Here is a 23,280-nt window from a genome sequence, read left to right as displayed (position 1 = left end):
CCATTGCTTCATACACTCATAGTCAAGACTGCACGGTTTTTTGCCATTGCTTCATACACTCATATTCAAGACTGCACGGTTTATTGCCATTGCTTCATACACTCATATTCAAGACTGCACGGTTTATTGCCATTGCTTCATATAGTCATATTCAAGACTGCACGGTTTATTGCCATTGCTTCATACACTCATAGTCAAGACTGCACGGTTTATTGCCATCGCTTCATACACTCGTAGTCAAGACTACACGGTTTATTGCCATTGCTTCATACACTCATATTCAGGACTGCACGGTTTATTGCCATTGCTTCTTACACTCATATTTTTAAGACCGCACGGTTTATTGCCATTGCTTCATGCATACATATTCAAGACTGCACGGCTTATTGCCATTGCTTCATACACTCATTTCCATAACTGCACTGTTTACATTCATATCCAAGACTGCACGGTTTATTGCCATTGCTTCGTACACTCATATTCAAGACTGCACGGTTTATTGCCATTGCTTCATACACTCATATTCAAGACTGTACGGTTTATTGCCATTTCTTCATACACTCATATTCAAGACTGCACGGTTTATTGCCATTGCTTCATACACTCATAGTCAAGACTGCACGGTTTATTGCCATTGCTTCATACAGTCATATTCAAGACTGCACGGTTTATTGCCATTGCTTCATACACACATATTCAAGACTGCACAGCTTATTGCCATTGCTTCATACACTCATATCCATGACTGCACGGTTTACATTCATATCCAAGACTGTACGGTTTATTGCCATTGCTTCGTACACTCATATTCAAGACTGCACGGTTTATTGCCATTGCTTCATACACTCATATTCAAGACTGTACGGTTTATTGCCATTGCTTCATACACTCATATTCAAGACTGCACGGTTTATTGCCATTGTTTCATACACTCATATTCTATACTGCACGGTTTATTGCCATTGCTTCATACACTCATATTCAAGACTGCACGGTTTATTGCCATTGTTTCATACACTCATATTCAGGAGTGCACGGTTTATTGCCATTGTTTCATACACTCATATTCAATACTGCACGGTTTATTGCCATTGCTTCATACACTCATATTCAAGACTGCACGATTTATTGCCATTGTTTCATACACTTATATTCAGGACTGCACGGTTTATTGCCATTGCTTCATACATTCATATTCAAGACTTCACGGTTTATAGCCGTTGCTTAATACATTCATATTCAAGAATGCATGGTTAATTGCCGTTGCTTAATACACTCATATTCAAGAATTCATGGTTAATTGCTGTTGCTTCATACACTTATATTTAAGACTGCACGGTTTATTACCATTTTAAACAATTTTATAGACACGTTTAGCAGTTTTCATTAAACAGATTAAGTGATTAGGCTCAGCTCATCACTTCTTATTTAAACGTTTTGAAAGAAATAATTTAAGAAACTTCAATCCAACAGCTTATGGCGGAACATCGAAGGGTTACTTTTAACCAGCAGACACACGCACGTAAGCGTTACTCTTTTTATTGCGCGCCAACTGGTATGGCTAAGCTCGTTTTATTTGAACAACAGATAAGTATGCAATCAACACGTGATTCTCCATTCCAATAGCAAAACAATGTTTCTATAGTTATACGACACACAAATATTACCTCTTTACATTAAAAACATTTGCACATGTACGATTGCCTATTTTATTGTCAAGCAATATTTTATGATGAATGTATAAAATTCACGTCCATTGATACACATGTGCAAAGCACACCATAGAGCGTAGATGTGTAATCATGCTGTCCATTTCATCCCAGGAAATCCTCGAGACATTATGAAATGAACGGTTCGAATTTGAACAATACCCCGCCATAAAATGCGTAGTTAATTATTGTACTCTCTCTCGGACTGTTTACATAACTGACTGGGTACAAATGCATGCGGCCACAATTGGGCTCGTTTAACTTTTATGTCAGTGATTTCCCAGATTTGATTTGATTTTGCTTCATATTACTGTCAACACTGTTTCATACTTCAAGCGGCATTTTGAGTCATCCTTCGATTTTAAAAACCGGTTAATATTCTCAGTGACCCTAGATCCAAACATGATTTGAAATGAAAGTTGACCCATTAGCTTTTCAATCTCACGCCTTAGTTGCCGGCTCTCCTCAACAACATGTGGGAGTGTAGCCTTTTCATCCCTTAAATGTCATTTCGAAGAGGATTCGCTCGAGGACTGAACAATTTAAAATCCCTTTTTTTAAAAATATCTTAAGATTTCCGCCGAGCTCTCGAATCCGCTCTGTTAAAATTTCTTTACGACCGCTCCCCGCGACCTTGATTTTAACATTGTGTGTGAGTGCCAAATAAAAGTAACCAAGCAAAGATTATCCGAAATAATACGAGAGTAAATTGAGGAGGGGGGGGGGGGGCATGTGTACCCCCTCCTTCTTGCCCGCTATTGCGAAATTAATTTTGATGTGTGAGGGATATACTTAATGTTAAGGGATGTTAACCATTACCTCAATATTTATGCCTGCAGATGTACGTGTTGGCGTGCATGTACTTCCTCAAAAAAGCTTAACCAGGTATGAGTTTATTGTATAAGATATAGTGGCTTGTAAAATGTGGTTCTCTTACAGAGTTTTTGATACGAAATAAAGGGTATCAAAACATCAGGAGAGTTAAAACTAAGATACTGACAACTGGAATCCTTCAACAAATGTTGATATATGCTAAAATATTGTCTTTGAAGTCAACGATTTCCAAAACCGTTGCTATTACAGTGCAGCAAAACAGCAAAACACTGAATCGTGATTTGTTATTTGACATTATCATGTGTTGCTTTCAAGGTATAAAGCAGGGTCAATGTGACGCAAAATAAATCCTAAAGAGCCTAATATATGGTCTTTCACGGAGCATATGACGTTCAGTTGCTTAAGACCTATATACCAACCATTTCGAATAGCCCTATAGCTGAGTCGCAAAATATCGTACGAACAGTTAATGAAGATCAGCCTGAAGCTTGACCAACAACTGAACAAAAGGGCATCTAAGCAGTCAAGTACAAGCTCAAGCGACTACAGGAGGAAGACCCAGACTTAGGCACAGTCGTACAGGCAAAGCAGGTCAAATGGAAAACCTGGTGCTATTGTTATGCAGACCTGGAGCCCGGCTGCAAGACACTGCATACTCTTGGATTCACTTTCCTTACAATATGGTCACTTTTTGTGCTTTGAAATAAGGAATGGTGTTGGAAAACATTTTCCGGTTATAACCCAAAAATGTCTGGAAAACAAACATTTGGAAAGATAAGGTAGCGATACTACTGTTACAGCTTAAAAGGAGATGTGTACCTTCATTAGTAAAATTGTGAGATTAGCAGATAAGCGTCAAACAAGGACGCAGATAATCATCCAGCGAGGCCGTTTAAAACCCAGATCACAAACGAAACACAAGCACTACCAGATTACAGATTACTTTGGACCACTGCCCATTAATTGCCAAGGAAACCGATAAATTTTGGTATTAATTTTAGCAAATATGTTGAAATAATTCCTGTTTCTCATCAGACAGCTTTACATGTGCCGCAAAGGTCGTGCAAAAATAAGTCCAAGAAATCAACGATGTAACGGTCAAGTTGAACGATTCTACCGAACTCAAGTTAGGATGATCAATCCGTTTCCCTGTAAAGTGCAAATAGACTGGGATGAAAATCTAGGTTGCTTAGCAGGAACAACACCGAATAAAAGTACTGCCGTCAATTATTTTTTTTCCTGAGAGAGAGAGAGAGAGAGAGAGAGAGAGAGAGAGAGAGACACACACACAGAGAGACACACAGAGAGAAAAGAGGGAGAGAAAAAGAGAGACAGAGAGATATATTCAGAATAGACGTTGAGAGATAGTTCTTAGATTTTTGTAATATGGTCTTGAACATAATTATTTCATTGGTACAGGTAAACTTCTCTGCCTATTTGACTTTAAAAATCTTGGATTGGATTTCATTAAACCTTTTGACGATGTCATTTTTTTCGATTTTAAATACGTACATACGAGATTTCAAAGGGAGTGTTCACTTATTTTTAAATATCACCGATTTAAAAACAGTTTTCAGTCTGATGTTTTGCATAATATTTTAATGCAGCATTTCCTATTGCTAATGTGTTTCAAAGACCCATTCGAATTTGAGAATTTTTTATTGAATAGCGATTATGAAATTACAATATATTTGCACGTGCAACCCGTGGCATTTAAATGAAATGCCAAGACTTCAAGCAATCAACGAATTCCAGCATTGGTAATGCTTGCTCAAGGTAAAAGTCTATCTGAGGTTAGTAGAACGTTTTGAAACCACAAAAAATACAATACTGTAAAATCATTAATGTTCGCGTTATACAGCGTAAATACTGAAATCACTGTATGTTTTACTATTATTGTTTTGTTAATATATTTTATCTGCCTTTAACAAATAATAAACAAAATCAATTCATTGTGTTTTTATGAACCAAATGACAGAAACACGTGCTTATATGAAAATCTCCAGGTTTACAAGATATGCGTGTTAAGTGTCGGTACTCGATTTTTTTCTTTAATGAAATATTAAATTGATCATTGATTCTTTACTCAAATATACGCACCTTCTCAGTGTTTTCATTGTTTGCAAAATTCTTTATTGACATTCAATGGCTTCGCATATATGTATCTTTGATCAGAATGCATCTTCTATTATTACCTTAATTTTCATTTAAATCGATAATTGACATGGGTATATGCACTAAATGGCATTTAGTTTAATGTTCATTTCTGGGGGGTTTTCTTTCTCTGTTATGTTTATTGCTCGTAATACAACATAGACGTCAAGGTAAAAACATTACCAACATAATGTTAAGGGTAACAACATAAAGCCGTTAAAGTAACAACATTACCAACATAGTTGTCACGGTAAGAACATTACCAACAAAGTTGTCAAAGTAAGAACATAACGAATGTAGTTGTTAAGTTAACTGCATTATCAAAATAATTGTCAAGGTAACTACATTACCAACATAGTTGTCTTGACATAAAACTTGAACGACAAAATCTAAAATATAGTTTATTATTATAAATATGTATTGTAAAGGCGAACAAAAATAGTACTATAGTAACTTTATATCTATATTAAATATGTTACATTTAATACAGCATCGAGATTAAAATAAGTTCATTTTAAAAGGTAGATTAACTTAATAATAACATTTAACTTAGTCGGAAACCATCATCTTACACCATTAAACCATCAGAAATTACATGCCAAGATAATACAATTATACATTAAACTTGAGGAGGGAACATTTCTAAGTATGACCTTATTATAACTGTCTAAAACTGGTGATGATCATAAGTTGAAATATTCCACATTGATGTTTTATTAATTGTGTCTTTAAGGTATTGTTAAGAAGTGATTCTTAACAACTGTTTTGCAGAACACGGTGAACGGAACGCAAAACTGTACTCTTTTTATCGGCATATATACAAGGGAAACAACAGTGACCGAAACACATTTTGTTCAAAACGGTGATGAGTTATGCAAGATTTACAATATGACTCAGACAGCGCCTTACATTGTTTCGGATTATTTATTGAATACATTACAATGAACGACGTCGAAAATTACAATAAATGTTTTCGTCAAATGTAAATGAAATCTAAATTTATTACGATATCAATTGAAAAACTTACATATTTAAAAAAGACAGAATAACATGAAATGAATTTCCATTATTAAACTTGAAAATAACCCAATATCGGACAGGCATATTCGGACAGTACCATGGTAAAAACGACACTAACGAGAATTCAAAATTTAAGTATATTCATGAGTTTATTCTTGATTATACACCTCATTATAAAGATTCCTTGTTGTTTGGACACTACATTTCATTTCATATTGTATCGTTTCTGACTGATATGGCTTAGCTGGTCGTCAACACTAACTTTAAAAAATGGTATGTGTTACAAGTAATTTTAGTAAACAAAAATATATGTTAACAAATATAAGTAAGGAAGAAACAAATCGTATTATTGACTTATTTTTATCCTAATTTGCATTGGTTATTATGTATCCAATAATAAATACTGATCAATCAAATCGATTAAAAAGGTTAACTAGCCAAACGATATCTTGAGTACAGCTATTTTTTATACAAATTGCAGCTGGTGCTTTAAATTGTGTAGATATAATTAAACCGTTAAAATGAACTTTGCAAAATTCAATTTCTAATATGATGCAAATAAATTAAGATATAAGTGTGTAACAGTTTCTGAACAACAGGACTAGTGCATGCTACATCTTACTAGTAAGAGTTTTATACATTGGTTCAAATCATATCTTCCTCGAATAAGTTCTTTTTGATTGAAGTTTTTGGAAACGTTCAATATATTCAGTTTCAACATCTTAAAAAAAAAGTATGAAACATCAATTAATAACTCGATAAACAAATAATCGAACATACAATCTTGACTATACAAGACTGATACATCAGAAAAAGGATGTCAAGTGTATGTATTTAACATGTTTAAAGAAAAGACACCGAATACTAATTGAACCAACAAAACTATTCATTAATTTTAAATTTTCTAATTGCATGTCATTTAAATTGCACTAAGTTCTGATTTGAAACTTGTTATTCATTTTACGTGGTAAAAATACAGTATGAAAAAAAAGAAAAAAAACATTAAGAATCCAGATTTTTTTAACTTAATTCTATTTAAACGGCTCTAATTGTTAGCTTACTTTCTTTACAATTTGATTCCCTCTATGAACTTCCTTTTCATTGAAGCGGTTGACCCTAACCCATCTATTGCAATGAGGGAGTTGAAATAAAGATGCCCTTTAAAGATGCACTCTTAAAGATTGACAATTTTGAACTTTTTTTAAGTTTTGTCTCAACAGCTGAATTTGGCATTAATGCCTTCATTTCAGTCATATAAGATAATTCACAATATAACAGATCTCAACTGTTTGGAAAACTGACGAAATATTTAGTTTTTTCAAAGCGTTAGTATTAAAGTAACACTTATAACCATAAAACCTCAATTTTCAAACGTAAATGATCTGATCATTTGTCAGCAGTCTTATACCACTGATTTCCAGACATTTACGCAAAATTGGCTCGTTCTAAGACAAAAAAGTTGTCGAAACGGTAAATGTGAGATACAGCTTTAATACTCAGTAATTATTATGTATTGATATATAAAACAAATGAAACTTATTGTTTATTGAAGAGATAGTCAAAATCAATGTATATTTTGTGTTAATGTCAGTATCTCGGCTTTCCTTATTTGTCTAATCTTTCTCTCAATTATAAAAACAACATTTGTAATAAATATTTAAAAAAGCGTATTACACCACTGAAGTGCAGATTGTCGGAGGTCATGGCTGATAGCAACCGGCAACTGATAAGCCACGCCTTATTTGGACGCTGATTGGTCGGTGGGTATTGGCCGGCTAGTTTGACTGCTAGCAAAAACCACATGGCCAGTGGGTCATAAAACTATACGAAAAACAACTAAACCACACATATTCTAAAACTAATTAATTAATTTGACAGACTGCGGTAAATTTTAAGACCGAATTATACATAAATTGAAATAATGAAAAAAAAGATCTAGCTCCTTTATTTTTAAAGCAAAGATACTGATTACTAATTAAAATCAAGAACAATATTCATTAATTTCAAGTTTTCTAATTGCATGTTATTGAAAGGTCTGAATTAAAACTTATTGTTCATTTTCGTGATTAAAAAAAACAATATAAAAAATAATCAAAATTTAAGAGGCAGCAAACAAGATTTGTTTTCATTTCCTTGATCAATTCAAAACGGCTTTAAATTTTATCTTACTTTTTTCATAGTTTGTTTCCCATTATTAACTTTATTTTCATTGATTGCTATTGACCCCAACCCAACCATTGGTATAAGGGTACGTGAATAAAGATACTTTATCTTTAAAGTTGCGCTTTCTAAGATTGACATTTTTAACTTATTTAAGTTTTTCTCAGAATCAGCTAAATTTGCCATCACAGCATTCATTTCAGTCATTAAGATAACTCACAATAATGATCTCATCTATTTGGAAATATGTCGAAAATTGTATTTATTTCAAGTAAAAACGTATTATAGTAACGCTTTTAGTCATTCAACATCAATTATTTTCTTTTTTTGCAATGCATATTAATTTTATGCGACTATAATATTTTTATTTGACGATAATAATATATTTGACGATAATAATAATAATAATAATAATAATAATAATAATAATAATAATAATAATAATAATAATAATATTAATAGTAGTAGTAGTAGATAAAACAGTTTTAATATTTAGTTTATATTTTCAAGAAATGCGTTTTCAGCCAATATTTAGCTGCTGGTCAATTAACCAATCAACAGTGTATAATCAATAGCCAATCGTAACAGCGGTTGGCTTTGTTATTTTTGGTATTTGGGATTCACATATATTGCACCAAAAAGTTCTCCTATACACGCATTCTATGATCGGGATATATTTAAGACGCTAGTGCAAGATATTGCACAGTTCTCTAGGCAGGGACGTACAGTGATGTTTGGCGAAAGATTGATATCATTGAAAATGAGTAATTTAACGGCCTAGAATTCAGTGAACAGCTTAATGAAAAGCCCCCGCGGCGGGCGTCAGCAGATCAAGGGAGTAACCGTTACGGTGAACCATTGGTAAAATTATGTAAAGCGGTCAATGTGTGCATTAGGAATGGAAGCTCAGGGACCCAAGGTGATAACGGGAAAATCACGTGCATCACGCAAACGGTGAAAGCGAGATAGACATGCTTTTGACAAAATACAGTAACTTTGAATTCATATGAGACTTTAAAGTAACAGAATTTAATGAATTATAAAACCATGCGCCACTAACATTTATAATTAAAGTTAGATCGCATAACGCAGATCGACAGTTGTAAACAAAAGTTATTTATAAGTGTGATGAAGAGCACAGAGATCGTTTCCGTGGCGATATTACAAGTTAGTTAAAACAAGTAAATGCCTTAATAAATGACGATAACAAGAGCATTGATGAAAAAGTAAACTGTCTGAGTAATATAATCACATCAAAAGCGAACGGGTACATTCAAAGTAACGTAACATACACTGCGCACAGCTTTACTGACCATGAAAAGGAACACAAAACATGGTTTGATGCAGAATGCCGAAGAAAACAATCATTGTATAAGCAGTCATTACAGACTTTTCTATGTCACAGAAATGACGAGTGTAAACGTCAATTCCTACAACACAAACGTGACTACAAATTCCATGTTAGAAAGCTTTAACGGCAATTTAACAGGAATAAAACTAGGTCGATGAATGAAATGCGTTACAAAAAAAACACGCGAGTTCTGGAAAATATTTAACGGCCCGCGCAATGCTAAAACAGATACGGATACATTAAAAAGTGAGGACATCTTTAAACACTTTGAACAACTCTCGTAGGGAATGGCGAACGATAAAACGGATGTAGCTGAATTTGTGGCCGGATTTAACGAAAAGGAACGAATCGACCAACCATCATAATTATGTAGAACTCGACTATCGAATTACACTCCAAGAAGTCTGGAAAGCGTGTAGTAAACTAAAACGCAACAAAGCAGCTGGTGTAGATAATTTGATAAACGAGAACTTTTTTTAGAGACAATAGACACTATGATGCATCCATTCGCATAACCAGACTTTTGATACAGGTGTGTACCCAAAAAATTGATCAATCGGAGTTATTATCCCACTCTTAAAGAAACAACCTGCTGACGATCCAAACAATTACAGGGGGATAACTCTGATAAGTTGTCTTGCGAAGTGATTCACTACTTTTATAAATGAGCGTTTAAAAAATGGGCTTATAAACTTTCAGATGCCCAGTTTGGATTTAAGCAAAAGCACGGAACATCTGATGCTGTTGTTTTTACATGCCTAAATATAGAGGTGTCTTACTGACAAGAAACCGTTATATGCTGCGTTTGTGGACTTCTGAAAGGCAAACGATTCTGTCTCTAGAGTATCATTGTGGTACATGTTAATTAAAGCGGGAGTCGACGCCAAGATGTTTGCAATACTGTGGGATATTAAGTACGTTAAATTATGTGTTAAATACTATGGAAATGTATCCGAACTCAAATAGCGTAATGTTATCCATTTTCCTAAATGAACTGGAGCACTCACTTTAAAATAACGTGTATTCTGGATTATCATTAGACGAAATAAACATTTTCCTAATATTGTACGCCGACGACTGTTTATTGTTGAGTGAAACACTGGAATTGCTCCAAGACCACCTCAACTCTTTATCACGTTATTGCGACAGGTGGAAACTACATGTTAATGTAGAGAAAACAAAAATAGTTTTCAAAAAGAGGTGGCGAGCAGCTTTGAACAATAAATAAACATTGTTGTCAAGTTAGCAACGTTACTTACAGAGTTGTCAAGGTTACAACATTACCAACAGAGTTGTCAAGGTAACAACACTAATAAAATAGCCGTCAAGACAACAACATTACCAACATAGACGTCAAGAAAACAACATATCCAACATAATTATCAAGGTAATACCATTACCAACAAAGTTGTCAAGGTAAGAACATTACCAACATAGTTGTCAAGGTACGAACATTACCAACAAAGTTGTCAAGGTAAGAACATTACCAACATAGTTGTCAAGGTAAGAACATTACCATCATAGTTATCAAGGTAAGAACATTACCAACATAGTTATCAAGGTAAGAACATTACCATCATAGTTATCAAGGTAAGAACATTACCAACAAAGTTGTCAAGGTAAGAACATTACCAACATAGTTGTCAAGGTAAGCACATTACCATCATAGTTATCAAGGTAGCTACATTACCAACATAGTTTTCGGGGTAACAACATTACCAACAGAGTTGTTTGTCATGGCAGAAACGTGAACGACAAATTCTAAAGTATCGTTTATTAATATATAAGTTTATAAGTATGTTTTGTAATAACGAACAAAACTAATACTATAGGAACCTTATCATCTAATAATCAGAAATTACTCGCCTAAGAAGATAATAAAATTATACATTATACTTGTGGCGGGAACATTTTGATAACTCGATCGAGACAATGCGAACTCATACTGTTGAAATTAAATGATGGTTTCCGACTGACAGGACTTAGCCGGACGTCAAAAACAGCGTGAACAAAATGGTATGTGTTTCAAGTAGTTTTAGTAAAAAAGACATATAAAAGCAAATATAAATAGCGAAGAAGCAAATCGTATAATTGACGTATGACTTCTTTTTATTCTTTTAATTCACACCAACCGGTTTTGCATATAAATGATCTGTCACGAGTCGTTATATAATACACAATTTTATACAACGTGTTCAGCTAATGTGTTAGTAAGCGAGCCTTAAAGCTGGTTTATTACCAATTAAGCATTTATTGCTTCCAATTAAATTATTTACAAACGTGCGAAGTGATATTGTTAAATAACACATGTGTTATTCAAAATACGTGATGTTTATATTAAACCGGAAAGTAGGAAAGACATGTACTAAATGGCGTTTTAGACATTTTTACACCCACTTAACATATATTTAAAACAACATGAGTGCCAGTCAAATAACAAGCTTTTTGAAACGTTTTACGCATCCCTGTTCCCACTTAATTATGCATATATTCTTTTTACAGTGAGAAACTTAGGATATTAGTATAACTTGATCCCAGTGAAGATCGCTGTACCGATGTGTGTCTGAGAGTCTACTGTAGGTGCCAACATTATTTCTTTAAAGACATTTACATTAAGAAGTGCATACACATTTGAGTATAGGTGTTCTAATAGCTTAGACATATTAAACAATAAAGTGAGCAATAGTAAACACTATTTCAAGCATAATTACATATACTATATCAAGGAATGAAACCGTATAAATATTAAAGACATATAAAGCTCGTTTACTCAAGAAAATGTTAAAATTTCAGTTAGTCAATATAAACATTAGTCGAATTTGTATTTTGTATACACTTTCTATCTAAATCTATATATTTCTGACAGTCTAAGGCAACGGCTTTCGACAAAAGCTGAAGAAGTTGATGTCCCAAATAAGCTCGACAAGGTTACGTTCTTATCTCCTAGCGTCTGGGAGAATCGATCTGCTATTGACTAATCTACAACATCGGATATCAGTGGTTTGTATCACTCATAAAAGTTTGAGCATTATAACAATCACGCGAAGCAGAAATATACTGTCGTAGAGAAACTCAGTAAAACAATCCGAAAGGATACATTAAACAAATAAGACATTGCATTTATCATAGTGTACAAAGTGTATTGTTTGCTGAATAGGTTCAGTCCAAGTTGAAGAATTACACTTGATGTTTTCTCTGTGAACTCGATTAAGGTTATCTTGCCTCATTTGTCCATGCATCATTGACGCTTTCATCCACTTCCCTGATTGTATACCGAAACTTTACCTTCGTTTAACAACCTTAAAATTCAAACTTCCAACAAAGTTGTGTTATTCCAAGGTACAGGCTCCCTCATACACTCTTAGACTATTTATATTCAAATCAATGGCTTAAATATTTGTAAGCATAAATACGGCTATTTAGAATTTGTCAATGCCATCTGCAAAAATTCAGGTGAATGATGTCTCGTGTCCTTTGATATCAACATTTACTACCTTCATTTGCAACTATTTCATATTTATGCGTGCTGCGATATTATCATCCGAATCTGAAACCAATCGAGATAAAGAAATATTAATATCAGGAATAAGCGTCTTTAATGGAATAATATATATTGAGAATGTAATTAATCAAGTATTTCGTATAAATAACAAAAGTTATTGAGTATCATAATTTTAGTTTTTCACCGTTGTTAATTGTTGAAACCTCACATAAATGGGAAGGGTTTCGTCCATTATTTCTAGTACAGGTTGGTTGGGATGTAAAGCTGAAAGACAACAATATTATATAGTTTCATTCATTGTTTGAAGAAGCCAACTAAGTTTGATGACACTTTAACATAATTACTCTGACGACTATATCTAATGGGACCGGGAACACAAACTGAAATACGATGAAGCTGAAATACATTAACTTCAATGATAAACTAATGCATTTCATTCTACAAATTATTCAAATTATAAGCAAAAAATCAATGGTATAATCAATGCAAAATTCTAACCATAACTGTCATTAAACGCAGACAGAGGGAAAATATAAAACCAAACAGAGCCGCGCTTGACTTATATCATTAAAATTCATGTATATGCATTTCATCACCTTAATTCGTTGGCTAATGATATGGAAATGTATTGGAACAAGTTGACATATATTATAACGATCATCCGACATAAGTTATGCTTTATACATTTTACCTTACCTAGGAAAGCGCTTGGCCTTTTTCCTGTTCATTTTACGTCTAAGTGTAACTATGGTAACATAGAATATCACGAAAAGAACCAAGAACGCAGCTCCTCCAAAAACAGATCCCATGATTATTGCCAGATCTGAAATTAAAATCAAAGGTATCAATGTATTTTTTTTTCTGGTGACCATATTATTTTTACAGCATTTCAAAGGGTTTGATTGTACAGAAAACTTATGTCATACTAAACGAATTAGTGCAAACATTTTTTTGGCCTTCAAAGATTGCAAAATACGTCATTTCTAAATCAATTTAAGTTTAAAAAAGGAATAAAAAGAAAAGTTACAATATATTTTCCCTGTAGTACATTTTAGTAATTTATTTCAGGTACCAACAAACAGCATTCAGCCCTTTCTAAATGCTGCAAAAATTATATGGGTTCATCATATATCCATATTTAGCATAAGTGCCAATAGCTTGATCAGATGACTAGCTTATTTTTACATCAGCAGCCAATTGTTAAAAATCGATAGAATTTTTGGTTTGATCAAGTCTATCTGATTATTACAATGATTATTTATTGGTTATTATGTATCCAATAATAACTACTGATAAATCAAATCGATTAAAAAGGTTAACTATCCAAACGATATCTTGAGGACAGCTTTTTATTTTTTTTATACAAATTGCAGCTGGTGCTTTAAATTGTGTAGATATAATTAAACGGTTGAAATGAATTTTGCAAAATTCAATTTCAAATATGATGCAAATAAATTAAGATATAAGTGTGTAACAGTTTCTGAACAACAGGACTAGTGCATGCTGCATCTTACTAGTAAGAGTATTATACATTGGTTCAAATCATATCTTCCTCGAATAAGTTGTTTTTGATTGAAGTTTTTGGAAACGTTCAATATGTTCAGTTTCAACATCTTAAACAAACGTATGAAACATCAATTAATAACTCGATAAACAAATAATCGAACATGCAATCTTGACTATACAAGACTGATACATCAGAAAAAGGATGTCAAGTGTATGTATTTAACATGTTCCATGTTTCAGAAAAGGAAATGGTAGCAAATTGGAACGTATATGTCAGCTGTTGTGATGATTAACACAAAGTGTAACTATTTTATTCATTGTGTACCGATTTGCTACAATGCTGCAAACGTTTAAAAAAATATTGTTATAAACTCAAAACAATTAGATGCTTGTTTTACCATTTCGTGTAGTTTCGCTGAAATATATAAAGAGAAATATAAGTCATAAGAAAAAAACACATAACAACCTACAAATGGCACAACTACCTATGCAAACTACTCGTAAACCATCATTGATTAGCTTTACCCGAACGTATGCATTCATACAAATCCAAACAATTTAAATAAGGATACATAAACATAATATTTGAAATAATGACCACAAAAATGCTTTCACTGACAGTGTATATTGATATGTATCTGTTAACGATTTAAAATAAAGTGAAACTTTTGCAAGGAATATATTAAATCTGTATAAGACGTTTTATTGATTTCATTGGATTAAATTCAAGACCTATATTGCCTTTTTTACTTAAAAGGCAGTCTTTACCAGCAATAAATGCGTTCTTCCTCCACGCAACATTTGTAGCCTATGTTACAGTTTCCAAACAGACTTTGATAAAATTTGCATTCGTCGTTCGTGTAGACCAATGACTCTGAAAATAGATTGAATTTGTAATCGAAAATAACAGAACGGTCATGCGTGACGTATTTTGCTTACCCGAGTACCTTTTGTAAGTTATTGGTAGCGATCTGGTTTATTCAAACAACAAAGCAATTCAGTTTCATTTTCTACATTTTGCTCAATTTCTGTTATTGTTTTGTCTACAAAATACCAATATATATATAAAAGAAATATTCAAAGAATGTTAAAGTAATGGTGAACAACAAAAGATCCATACAATTTCTGTCCGGGACGGTAAATTGGGTTTCGATTTGCAATAACCTCACCATGGTTAAAAACAAGTCTTCTAACATTTTTCAATAAGAATGTCAAACGAGACAAGTCTGTTAGTGTCAACATTTTGTACACGGAAAAATACTAGTCATTCTACTTAATGTTTAAAAAGCCTGAAATTATATCGAAATTTGCATGCATATAATACATTTGTATTATTGAACATATGAGCACCCAATACGTGAAACACATATACAATATTTATATATATACAAACATAAGCGTGATACCTGTAGAGGAATTAATGACTTTGCCATCAAATGTTAAGGTACCTCCCCGTGCCATATCTAATAAGGCATTGGCCAGATCACCTTGTATTTTGTCTTCTTCTCCTGATGTTGCGTTGACAATTACGGTAAAATTCACATGGAGGCTTCCTTTCCTGAAACATACAATGACCATCGTTAAGCGCTTTGAAATCGAAATAGAATCATATACGTATATTTGGACTATTTAAATACAGTTTTTATTCTCTTATCTGGTTAATAATATATGTAATTTAAAAACAATGTCTATTAAAGCTGATTATAGTATCTTGTCGACCTACCATATATCATGGATCACAATTTCAAGAGGGAAGACTGTAAATCTCTTCATGTATGAAAGAAGCTGGAATAAAGTACGTGTAGATGTAAGCTATGTTAATGCTTAGCTGCACATATTATATGTATATATATATAGGTGCAGATTGATTTGTTACAATGTAGATTTATCTAGTACGCGTTCTCTTGAAGTATATATATATATATATATATATATATTCTTTCCTAGACATTGTTTTGGAAATAAATAAAGTTGGTATTAAAAAGGATAAAATCAAGAATGTATATTTTACACGTACTAATCAGGAAAATCTTCAACTCAACTATTAAACCTACCGAATCTGTTAGTTTTCTTTCATATTGTCTGTACGTGGCACTGATATCCAGATTCATCGTCTCGTCAAAAGTTATATAAAGTATTGCTGTTAATGTGACAGCAACCATGTTATCTGAAAAGGCAAGGTGTGCCAGCATTAAAACACAATCTAAAAGATATAATATTTGGAAGCACAACATATACATTAATCAATTAAACGTTTAATTGGGATGTTGTTAAAAGCATTACCTTTAATATTGTGAAGATCAGGATCATCCAAACTAGTATCTGTAGGAACAGTAAAAACTAAGCAGTATAACAATCAAAAATTGATTCGCTATGCCATTGACTTTACAGGTGATCATTTGCATACATTATTTTTGCGAACAATCTGTTTCTTTATCTTTTGTTTGATACACGTGTCAAATATATAAAGTAAAATGTTGAAATACCTTTGACGCATTTGTTATCATCTAGTGTATAGCCTCGTTTGCAGTCACACAAATATTTACCCTCTGTATTGTGGCAACCTTTCAGTGGATCGTCACCACAAATAGTTCGATCTTTACATTCATTTACATCAACATTGCATGCAATGCCATCCCAGAACTTGTTACAAAAGCACGTCCCGTTTTTTTCATCACAGGACTGAGAGCCTTTAATGCTGTTTGTTATGTTACATTCACATATATTTGCACAATCAAACCCATACGTGTTATTGGTGCAACCTGCAAATGTTTGTACAGAACGTATATAACGTATACATTTAAACCCATTATAAGTTGCAAGAATGCATTTGTATAGTTCAAGTACACCAAATATATAGCAATAACCTACAAAACGTTACAAATACTTACGGTTGCATGTCCCCGATTCGTTCTTTCTCTCATACCCCTACAATAAAATGGTCAACCGTTAAGACCGAATCCGAAGAAGTTTTACTCCTAGTTTATGATATGTATAGATGTGCTGGATGGTATGGGAAAAGCTCATTCAATTTTAAGTAATATTAGGTAATAGAACAGATCAATATTGCCAATAATATATTCACAATAGTAGTGTAATTCAAGTATATAAGTAAAGTAACTGTACCGCTTTGCAACGGCATCGTCCATCAACATGATTGCACGCATCCTGTGTCTCGTCTTCGAAACATTCACAATGTTGGCGACATTTATCGCCGAAATTATTTCGATCACATGCTTGAATCAAATTAACAAACCAATATTGTTAAAAACATTTTAAATGTTAACACAATTATTAAAGACTGCTTAAAATATCGTTATTTTGTTATTTTTTTTACTCCTGGACCGGTTTCTTTAAATTCCATTGAATTGTAGCAAATATAATCCACTTCAAATGATACTCAAATACAAAGATGAATGTATAATTGTACCTACTTGTGCATAATCCGTCACCCGCTTTCTGGAAGCCCGTGTGGCAATCGCATGAAAAGCCACCGTCTTTATTTCTACATGACGAATTTTCTGAACAGGTGTGCGTATTTAGAAGACATTCGTCAACGTCTTTGGTACAATTGCCACCAGTCCATCCTTGTTTACATGAACATGTTCCAACATCGTTCTCACAAGTTTTGGTATTCTTGACTTCACAGTTACAAACTGAATTGCAATTTGCACCAAAAGTGCCTTGTTCACACACTGTTGGATAAAAAAATAACTTAACTAAGGAGTTCGACGAACGCTCAATCAATGTGTGAACGTTATTCGTGCGAATTCAATTTAAAATAAATCGTTATAAGTTGTTAATAAGATGAATCACTATTCAGTATGTTGCCTCGAGTACGAGTTTAAATGTTGAGATGCAAAGAAAACATGTCACTGGTGAGGCGAACACTTATTTATAGCATTTTATCACTGTCGACATAATCTTAAAACGCGTAAACTTTGTTATATTAAAGTGCTAATATGTTACAACATAACAAACATGAAAACACAAGCAATGATTTTTACACAGGCAATTGTAATAATGTATCGTTTTTAAATTGATGTAATTAAAATGTCTGTACCATTATCACATGAAAACAGACGAATTTTAAGGCAAGATATGACAAAAGAAACGGCCGGATGGGTTCACTTGTGAATATAGTTTTTCATATAAGTCGAATGAAGGAAACATAACTTGAAACGTTCAAGTAAGTAATGGAAATAAGCAGATGTGACATGAATTGATATACCCCGGTTTAACTTGTAAAAGAATAAATAAAACATGTAACACACCACTACGCGAATGACAGGTATTGTGACATTTCGCAATTAGGAGATATCTTGAAAACGTAACGTCAATAACAAATGCGATATTCCCTTATTTAATTTCATAGTTCACAGTAATCTGAATATTACACTAATCGCTAGACTTGTAACCTGTGTTTCTAATCGATTTAACTTCCGACGTGGATGCGCGTGAATATGTTGCAGTTTTCAAAAACACTGCTTTTCCTTGACAAACGATAAAAATCACTGCGTCTGAATAGCGACTTTACTCAATGAAAAGGAATAGAATGATACTTCTTTTTTGTTATAGCCGTCTGGCAAACATTTCTTTAAAAAAACATATGGTGTATCGGTGTTTAATCCATTTACGGATATTAAAACGGTATTTACAATATAAAAATTATCCATAGACACCTGTCCATTGGAAATTGTGAGCATGTATCAGTAAAGACGCTGCCTTCGGGACGCGTCTAATAAGCGTGAGTACAATTCAATACCTTCACATGATCTTCCATCTTTCGAAAGATGGAATCCATCGTCACACAGACAGTCATATCCTCCTGGGTTATCTTGGCACGTGTGGGCACAGTAACCGTTATCGTGATCGCATTCGTTCACATCTGTAAATTATAGTGTTTTTGTTTTTAAAAATGCTGCAATCTATTGTTCACTTACATAGAACAAGGTTAAATATTCGGTATTTTTGTTCATGGTTTCATTCTCGTCAAAAACGATAAAAAAAACGTTCGTATTTGGGGTTTTGAATACATTTTAAAAACAATTATCATCACATGAATTTTGGCAAATTCATTTTCATAATGATTTTCTATGAATAAAATATAGCCAAAATCATTATTAGTAATAATAAAAAAATAATGTGCATTCGTATACTCTTACAACGACTTTCAGGTCACCATCTTGTCCCTGCCCTTATAACTAATTTTCTAAGGAAAGCTGTAATACCTTGCAGTTAAGAACAAGTATCTCCATTATTATTAGGAACTCATGCCAGCATTTATAATGACATTCAGATACATTCTATATATGAATTGTATTTGTGCATTGTAAATTAAGTTAAAACATATTAAAAGAAAGTTAGTGCATTAAGTTTTTGTCATACCTGCTTAAATTACAGTTGAATATTTCCGACTAGTCAAAGCTGTATACATTGCAACACATTTCAGCCCAGATTAGTCTAGATGATTAAATTTTAACCGCAAATGTACATGATGTGAAAGACTCACAAAAGTATAATTATGACCATGACTTTTATAATTATTATCATGCGTATTTTACTTTGAAAAAAGTTTTCATACTTATGCAGGCATTAGTTGCTATCTGTACATATCCTCTCTTACAAATACATTTAGATATGTCGGCATTTCGTGTACAGATTGAATTTTCAGGACAGTTTTCAGCATCAGCAGAATCACATTCTATCTCGGCTGAAATAAAATAGGGATATGCTTGTAAATTGTCTTTACTTATCTGTAAGCAAACACTATCTGATTGGGGGGGGGACTTATTTACCCTCGCCATAGGGTTATAGCCATTCGGCGAGCACTATCTGGTAATACAAACGATGGATATATTTAATCAAGTGCAATTGTATCATTGACTTTAAGTAATTACGAATTTTTAAAACAAACATACTTAAATGTATCATCTTCCCCTAACAGTAACCACTACTTGTTATTTACCAAGACAAGAGTGCCGGTCGGTTAGATCAAGCACGAGCCCTTCTTTACACGTGCATATATATCCTCCCTGCGTGTTTTGGCAGTTTTGATCACATTGGTGGAATCCTGATTGGCATTCATCGACATCTGAAGAGCATTGATTTTACAAAATCATGTACGAGCATAAACCATTAACACTGATATAAATGTCCTTATATTGATTATTGTGTATTCTATTGCATATCAATGTTCTCTGAAAATAAAATATGTTAAAACCAGAGGATGGTTGAGACAGACGAGAATCAGAAACGTACTTCCAATTGTTAACGGTTTGGCATATGACAATTTTATAGCAAATCTATTAAACCTTAATACAGTTTTGTGAGATATTATTCGACAAAAGTAAAACACAGTCCAAACTCGCTATGTCGACATCCTGTATCTCGATTAACCGCTGTGTCCCGAATTTATTCCTTCTTATTCAATACAAAATAATTTTGCTTACGTCGATATTTATATCTCGATATTTCCACTATGTCGAACTCCTATTTCACCCTGTGGTCGAATTTTACACATTTTCTATAACGAACTGTCATGATTGGAGGATAATTGGTAAGTGTGAATAATTCAAGTTGTTTGTTTATCTTTTAGATTCATTTTTTGCTCAAGCTCTTGTGTTTTTCGTATTTTTTTATAAAAAAACATTGAGGGACGTTAAATGGGGGTCCCATGTGACAGTGCTATACACTGGTGCACGTTAAGATTTGATAACAATCCCAAATGGACACAGAAAGAACGTCTTCAAAGATTAAATGGTTACTCAACACAAATAATTCATACTTTTAACAAGACCGCTTAATTGGGGATGTTAATATCAGACACAAGTTTGACTCAAATTTCGGATGTGTCGAATGTTCGTTTTCTCCATTTTTTTCCTAGGTTACGAAAATTTTGACATAACGATTTCTGACTGTAACTACAAAGTGTGAACATAAGAATAATAGATTTGTATTCGTTGACACCAAGTACATCACTGGCATTGCAAATAGCGGTATTCTATTTAAACACCCACCTGGATGTTATCAACCAACCCTAAGACACTTAAATGATGATTTTAAAGCTTAATTTACATTGTCTCCTATGTGAACGTGCCTGAACACACTCCAGTTGTAACATTTGATATATATCCTTTGTAACAACTGCATTCGTATCCACCTCCGGTATTGTGACATGCTTGTTCGCACATATTCAGTGAAGCGTCCAGACATTCATTGATATCTGCCAAACATAACAAATGTGCATTTCCCACCCGTTATTATCAAACAACATTGTTATGTACTGGCAAACTGCCGTTTAGTTAAAACCATTTAAGTAATCGATATTAATATAAATGACTCATGAGATAAAAATAATTCAAACGAAATAAATTAAAATAGTATCGAAAACAATTAAGCAAGGTACAAAAAGAAACAATGTTTAATTCGTGTATTAATAAATAAATTGTAGAGCAGCTAGTCGACTAACCTTCGCATCTGTCCTCTGTCCTTACATACCCAGAGTGGCACTGACAAAGGAAGCTGCCCATCGTATTAACACACTCAAAGGTTGTGGGACACATGTCTTCGTTGTCACATTCGTCGAGGTCAATGTCACACTCATCACCAGCCCAACCTTCACTGCAGTTACAACCTACAATTTACGACGAAACATGTATGGCTTCTATATCGCACAACTCAAATGAGAACAAACATATCAATCTAAATAACAAATGTTAATCATAGAAGTATATGTTTGTTGTTAATATATTAGTGTCATGTATGATATTTAAAAAAGAAAATAATACATTTTTCTATAGTACTAACGATCATAACTTTTTGTAAGAAGAAAAAAGGTAAAGCTGGGTTAAAAACGGTCATTATATGTTGAACATGATTACAAAGCTGTTAGCAATGTGTCATTGTCTTAAATTGAAATGAACTTGACATATATGAAACAAGGCGGAATGTTTCAGAATTTGAATAAATCCGATTGCTACACTAACCTTGTGTTTTATCACATGTTCCATGTAAGCAGCTGCAAGTTTGCTCACAATTATTTCCAAAGTGGTATTGATCACATTCTGTAATACACAAGCATGACGCTGGTAAATGTGAATAATTAGTACACTGATAGGAATACATTCAAATAAAGTGTGTGTGTGATGTTCAACAACGTAGAAAACAGGAACATACACGAAATATCAAATTCAAAGTGAACTGTGCTGCAGTTTTAAAGTATAATCTGAAAGCATACGATAAAGGTATTACATTAGACGTTCAACATTTAACTTATTAACGCCCTTATGCTAAAGAAATTTGTCATGAAAAGATTATATAAAATTTGAAACCATACAATTAGCACTCTTACCTTCACAATGTCGACCGTCATTGGAGAGTTTGAATCCTGGTGAACACTCACAATTATACGAACCCGGAACGTTTATGCAATTCCCTTCTGGCTGACATTCATTTAAAGTCTCATTATCGCATTCGTTTATATCTGGAATGTTGTATTAACATTAACGTATTGATTAGAATAACGATTTGATGCTGATTAATAACATCTGGAGGACTAGAAACAACACTTCTTTTGGGAAGTATAGAGTTTCGGTTTACTTAAGCCCTTTTAATTCAATTGTTAGTGATTCTTAGAAACAAAACTCAAGTACCCAGACGTTTTGCATGCTATAGGATTCTTTAACAAAACGTTTTAGATACTTTTATTATGGTTAGATTAAGTTTACCTTTACAAGTTTGTGAATCTTCATCGATGTAAAATCCAAAGTTGCATTTACATTTAGCCTCTCTTTCCTCAACAACACAATAGTGAGAGCAGTTTAGATTACTAAATTGTAAGCACGGGTTTTGTACTGAAATGGAAATTGATGACACATTAATTAAATGTAGTGGTCATCAATGAATTGTTTTCGCAATTACAGATTTGTTGACGATACTGTGGGAAAACCAGGGATCAATGAAACATTTGTTTATGTTCAATGCACAAACATCAAGAAGCTAGTGAAAAAAATAATTTCCAAAAACAGACGAAAAACACACCC

General features: G+C 33.2%; 1 protein-coding gene across 4 annotated transcripts in view; it reads right to left on the bottom strand.

The window, feature by feature from the left end:
• Positions 1-10,987: 10,987 nt before the first annotated feature.
• Positions 10,988-23,280, bottom strand: part of LOC128238179 (uncharacterized) — a 30,400-nt gene continuing 18,107 nt past the window's right edge. For 3 of the 4 annotated variants that reach the window (XM_052953799.1, XM_052953801.1, XM_052953800.1), the window contains 21 exons: positions 22,966-23,091; positions 22,590-22,721; positions 22,225-22,302; positions 21,708-21,872; positions 21,336-21,461; positions 20,205-20,330; positions 19,821-19,949; positions 19,002-19,124; positions 17,671-17,931; positions 17,363-17,472; positions 17,128-17,164; positions 16,723-16,998; positions 16,520-16,558; positions 16,291-16,403; positions 15,960-16,021; positions 15,643-15,794; positions 15,005-15,110; positions 14,635-14,651; positions 13,427-13,553; positions 12,915-12,994; positions 10,988-12,775 (listed from right to left, as the gene is read on the bottom strand). In XM_052953799.1, the coding sequence (XP_052809759.1) occupies positions 12,735-12,775; positions 12,915-12,994; positions 13,427-13,553; positions 14,635-14,651; positions 15,005-15,110; positions 15,643-15,794; positions 15,960-16,021; positions 16,291-16,403; positions 16,520-16,558; positions 16,723-16,998; positions 17,128-17,164; positions 17,363-17,472; positions 17,671-17,931; positions 19,002-19,124; positions 19,821-19,949; positions 20,205-20,330; positions 21,336-21,461; positions 21,708-21,872; positions 22,225-22,302; positions 22,590-22,721; positions 22,966-23,091 (2,426 nt within the window). In that variant the 3' untranslated portion in view covers positions 10,988-12,734. The remainder of the gene's footprint in view (positions 12,776-12,914; positions 12,995-13,426; positions 13,554-14,634; positions 14,652-15,004; positions 15,111-15,642; positions 15,795-15,959; positions 16,022-16,290; positions 16,404-16,519; positions 16,559-16,722; positions 16,999-17,127; positions 17,165-17,362; positions 17,473-17,670; positions 17,932-19,001; positions 19,125-19,820; positions 19,950-20,204; positions 20,331-21,335; positions 21,462-21,707; positions 21,873-22,224; positions 22,303-22,589; positions 22,722-22,965; positions 23,092-23,280) is intronic. The other variant, XM_052953803.1, reaches the window with a different exon arrangement.

The sequence above is a fragment of the Mya arenaria genome, chromosome 6, assembly GCF_026914265.1.
Source record: "Mya arenaria isolate MELC-2E11 chromosome 6, ASM2691426v1".
Lineage (NCBI taxonomy): Eukaryota > Metazoa > Mollusca > Bivalvia > Myida > Myidae > Mya > Mya arenaria.
Note: the sequence above shows the minus strand (reverse complement) of the source record. Positions and strands in the feature narration are given on the sequence as shown.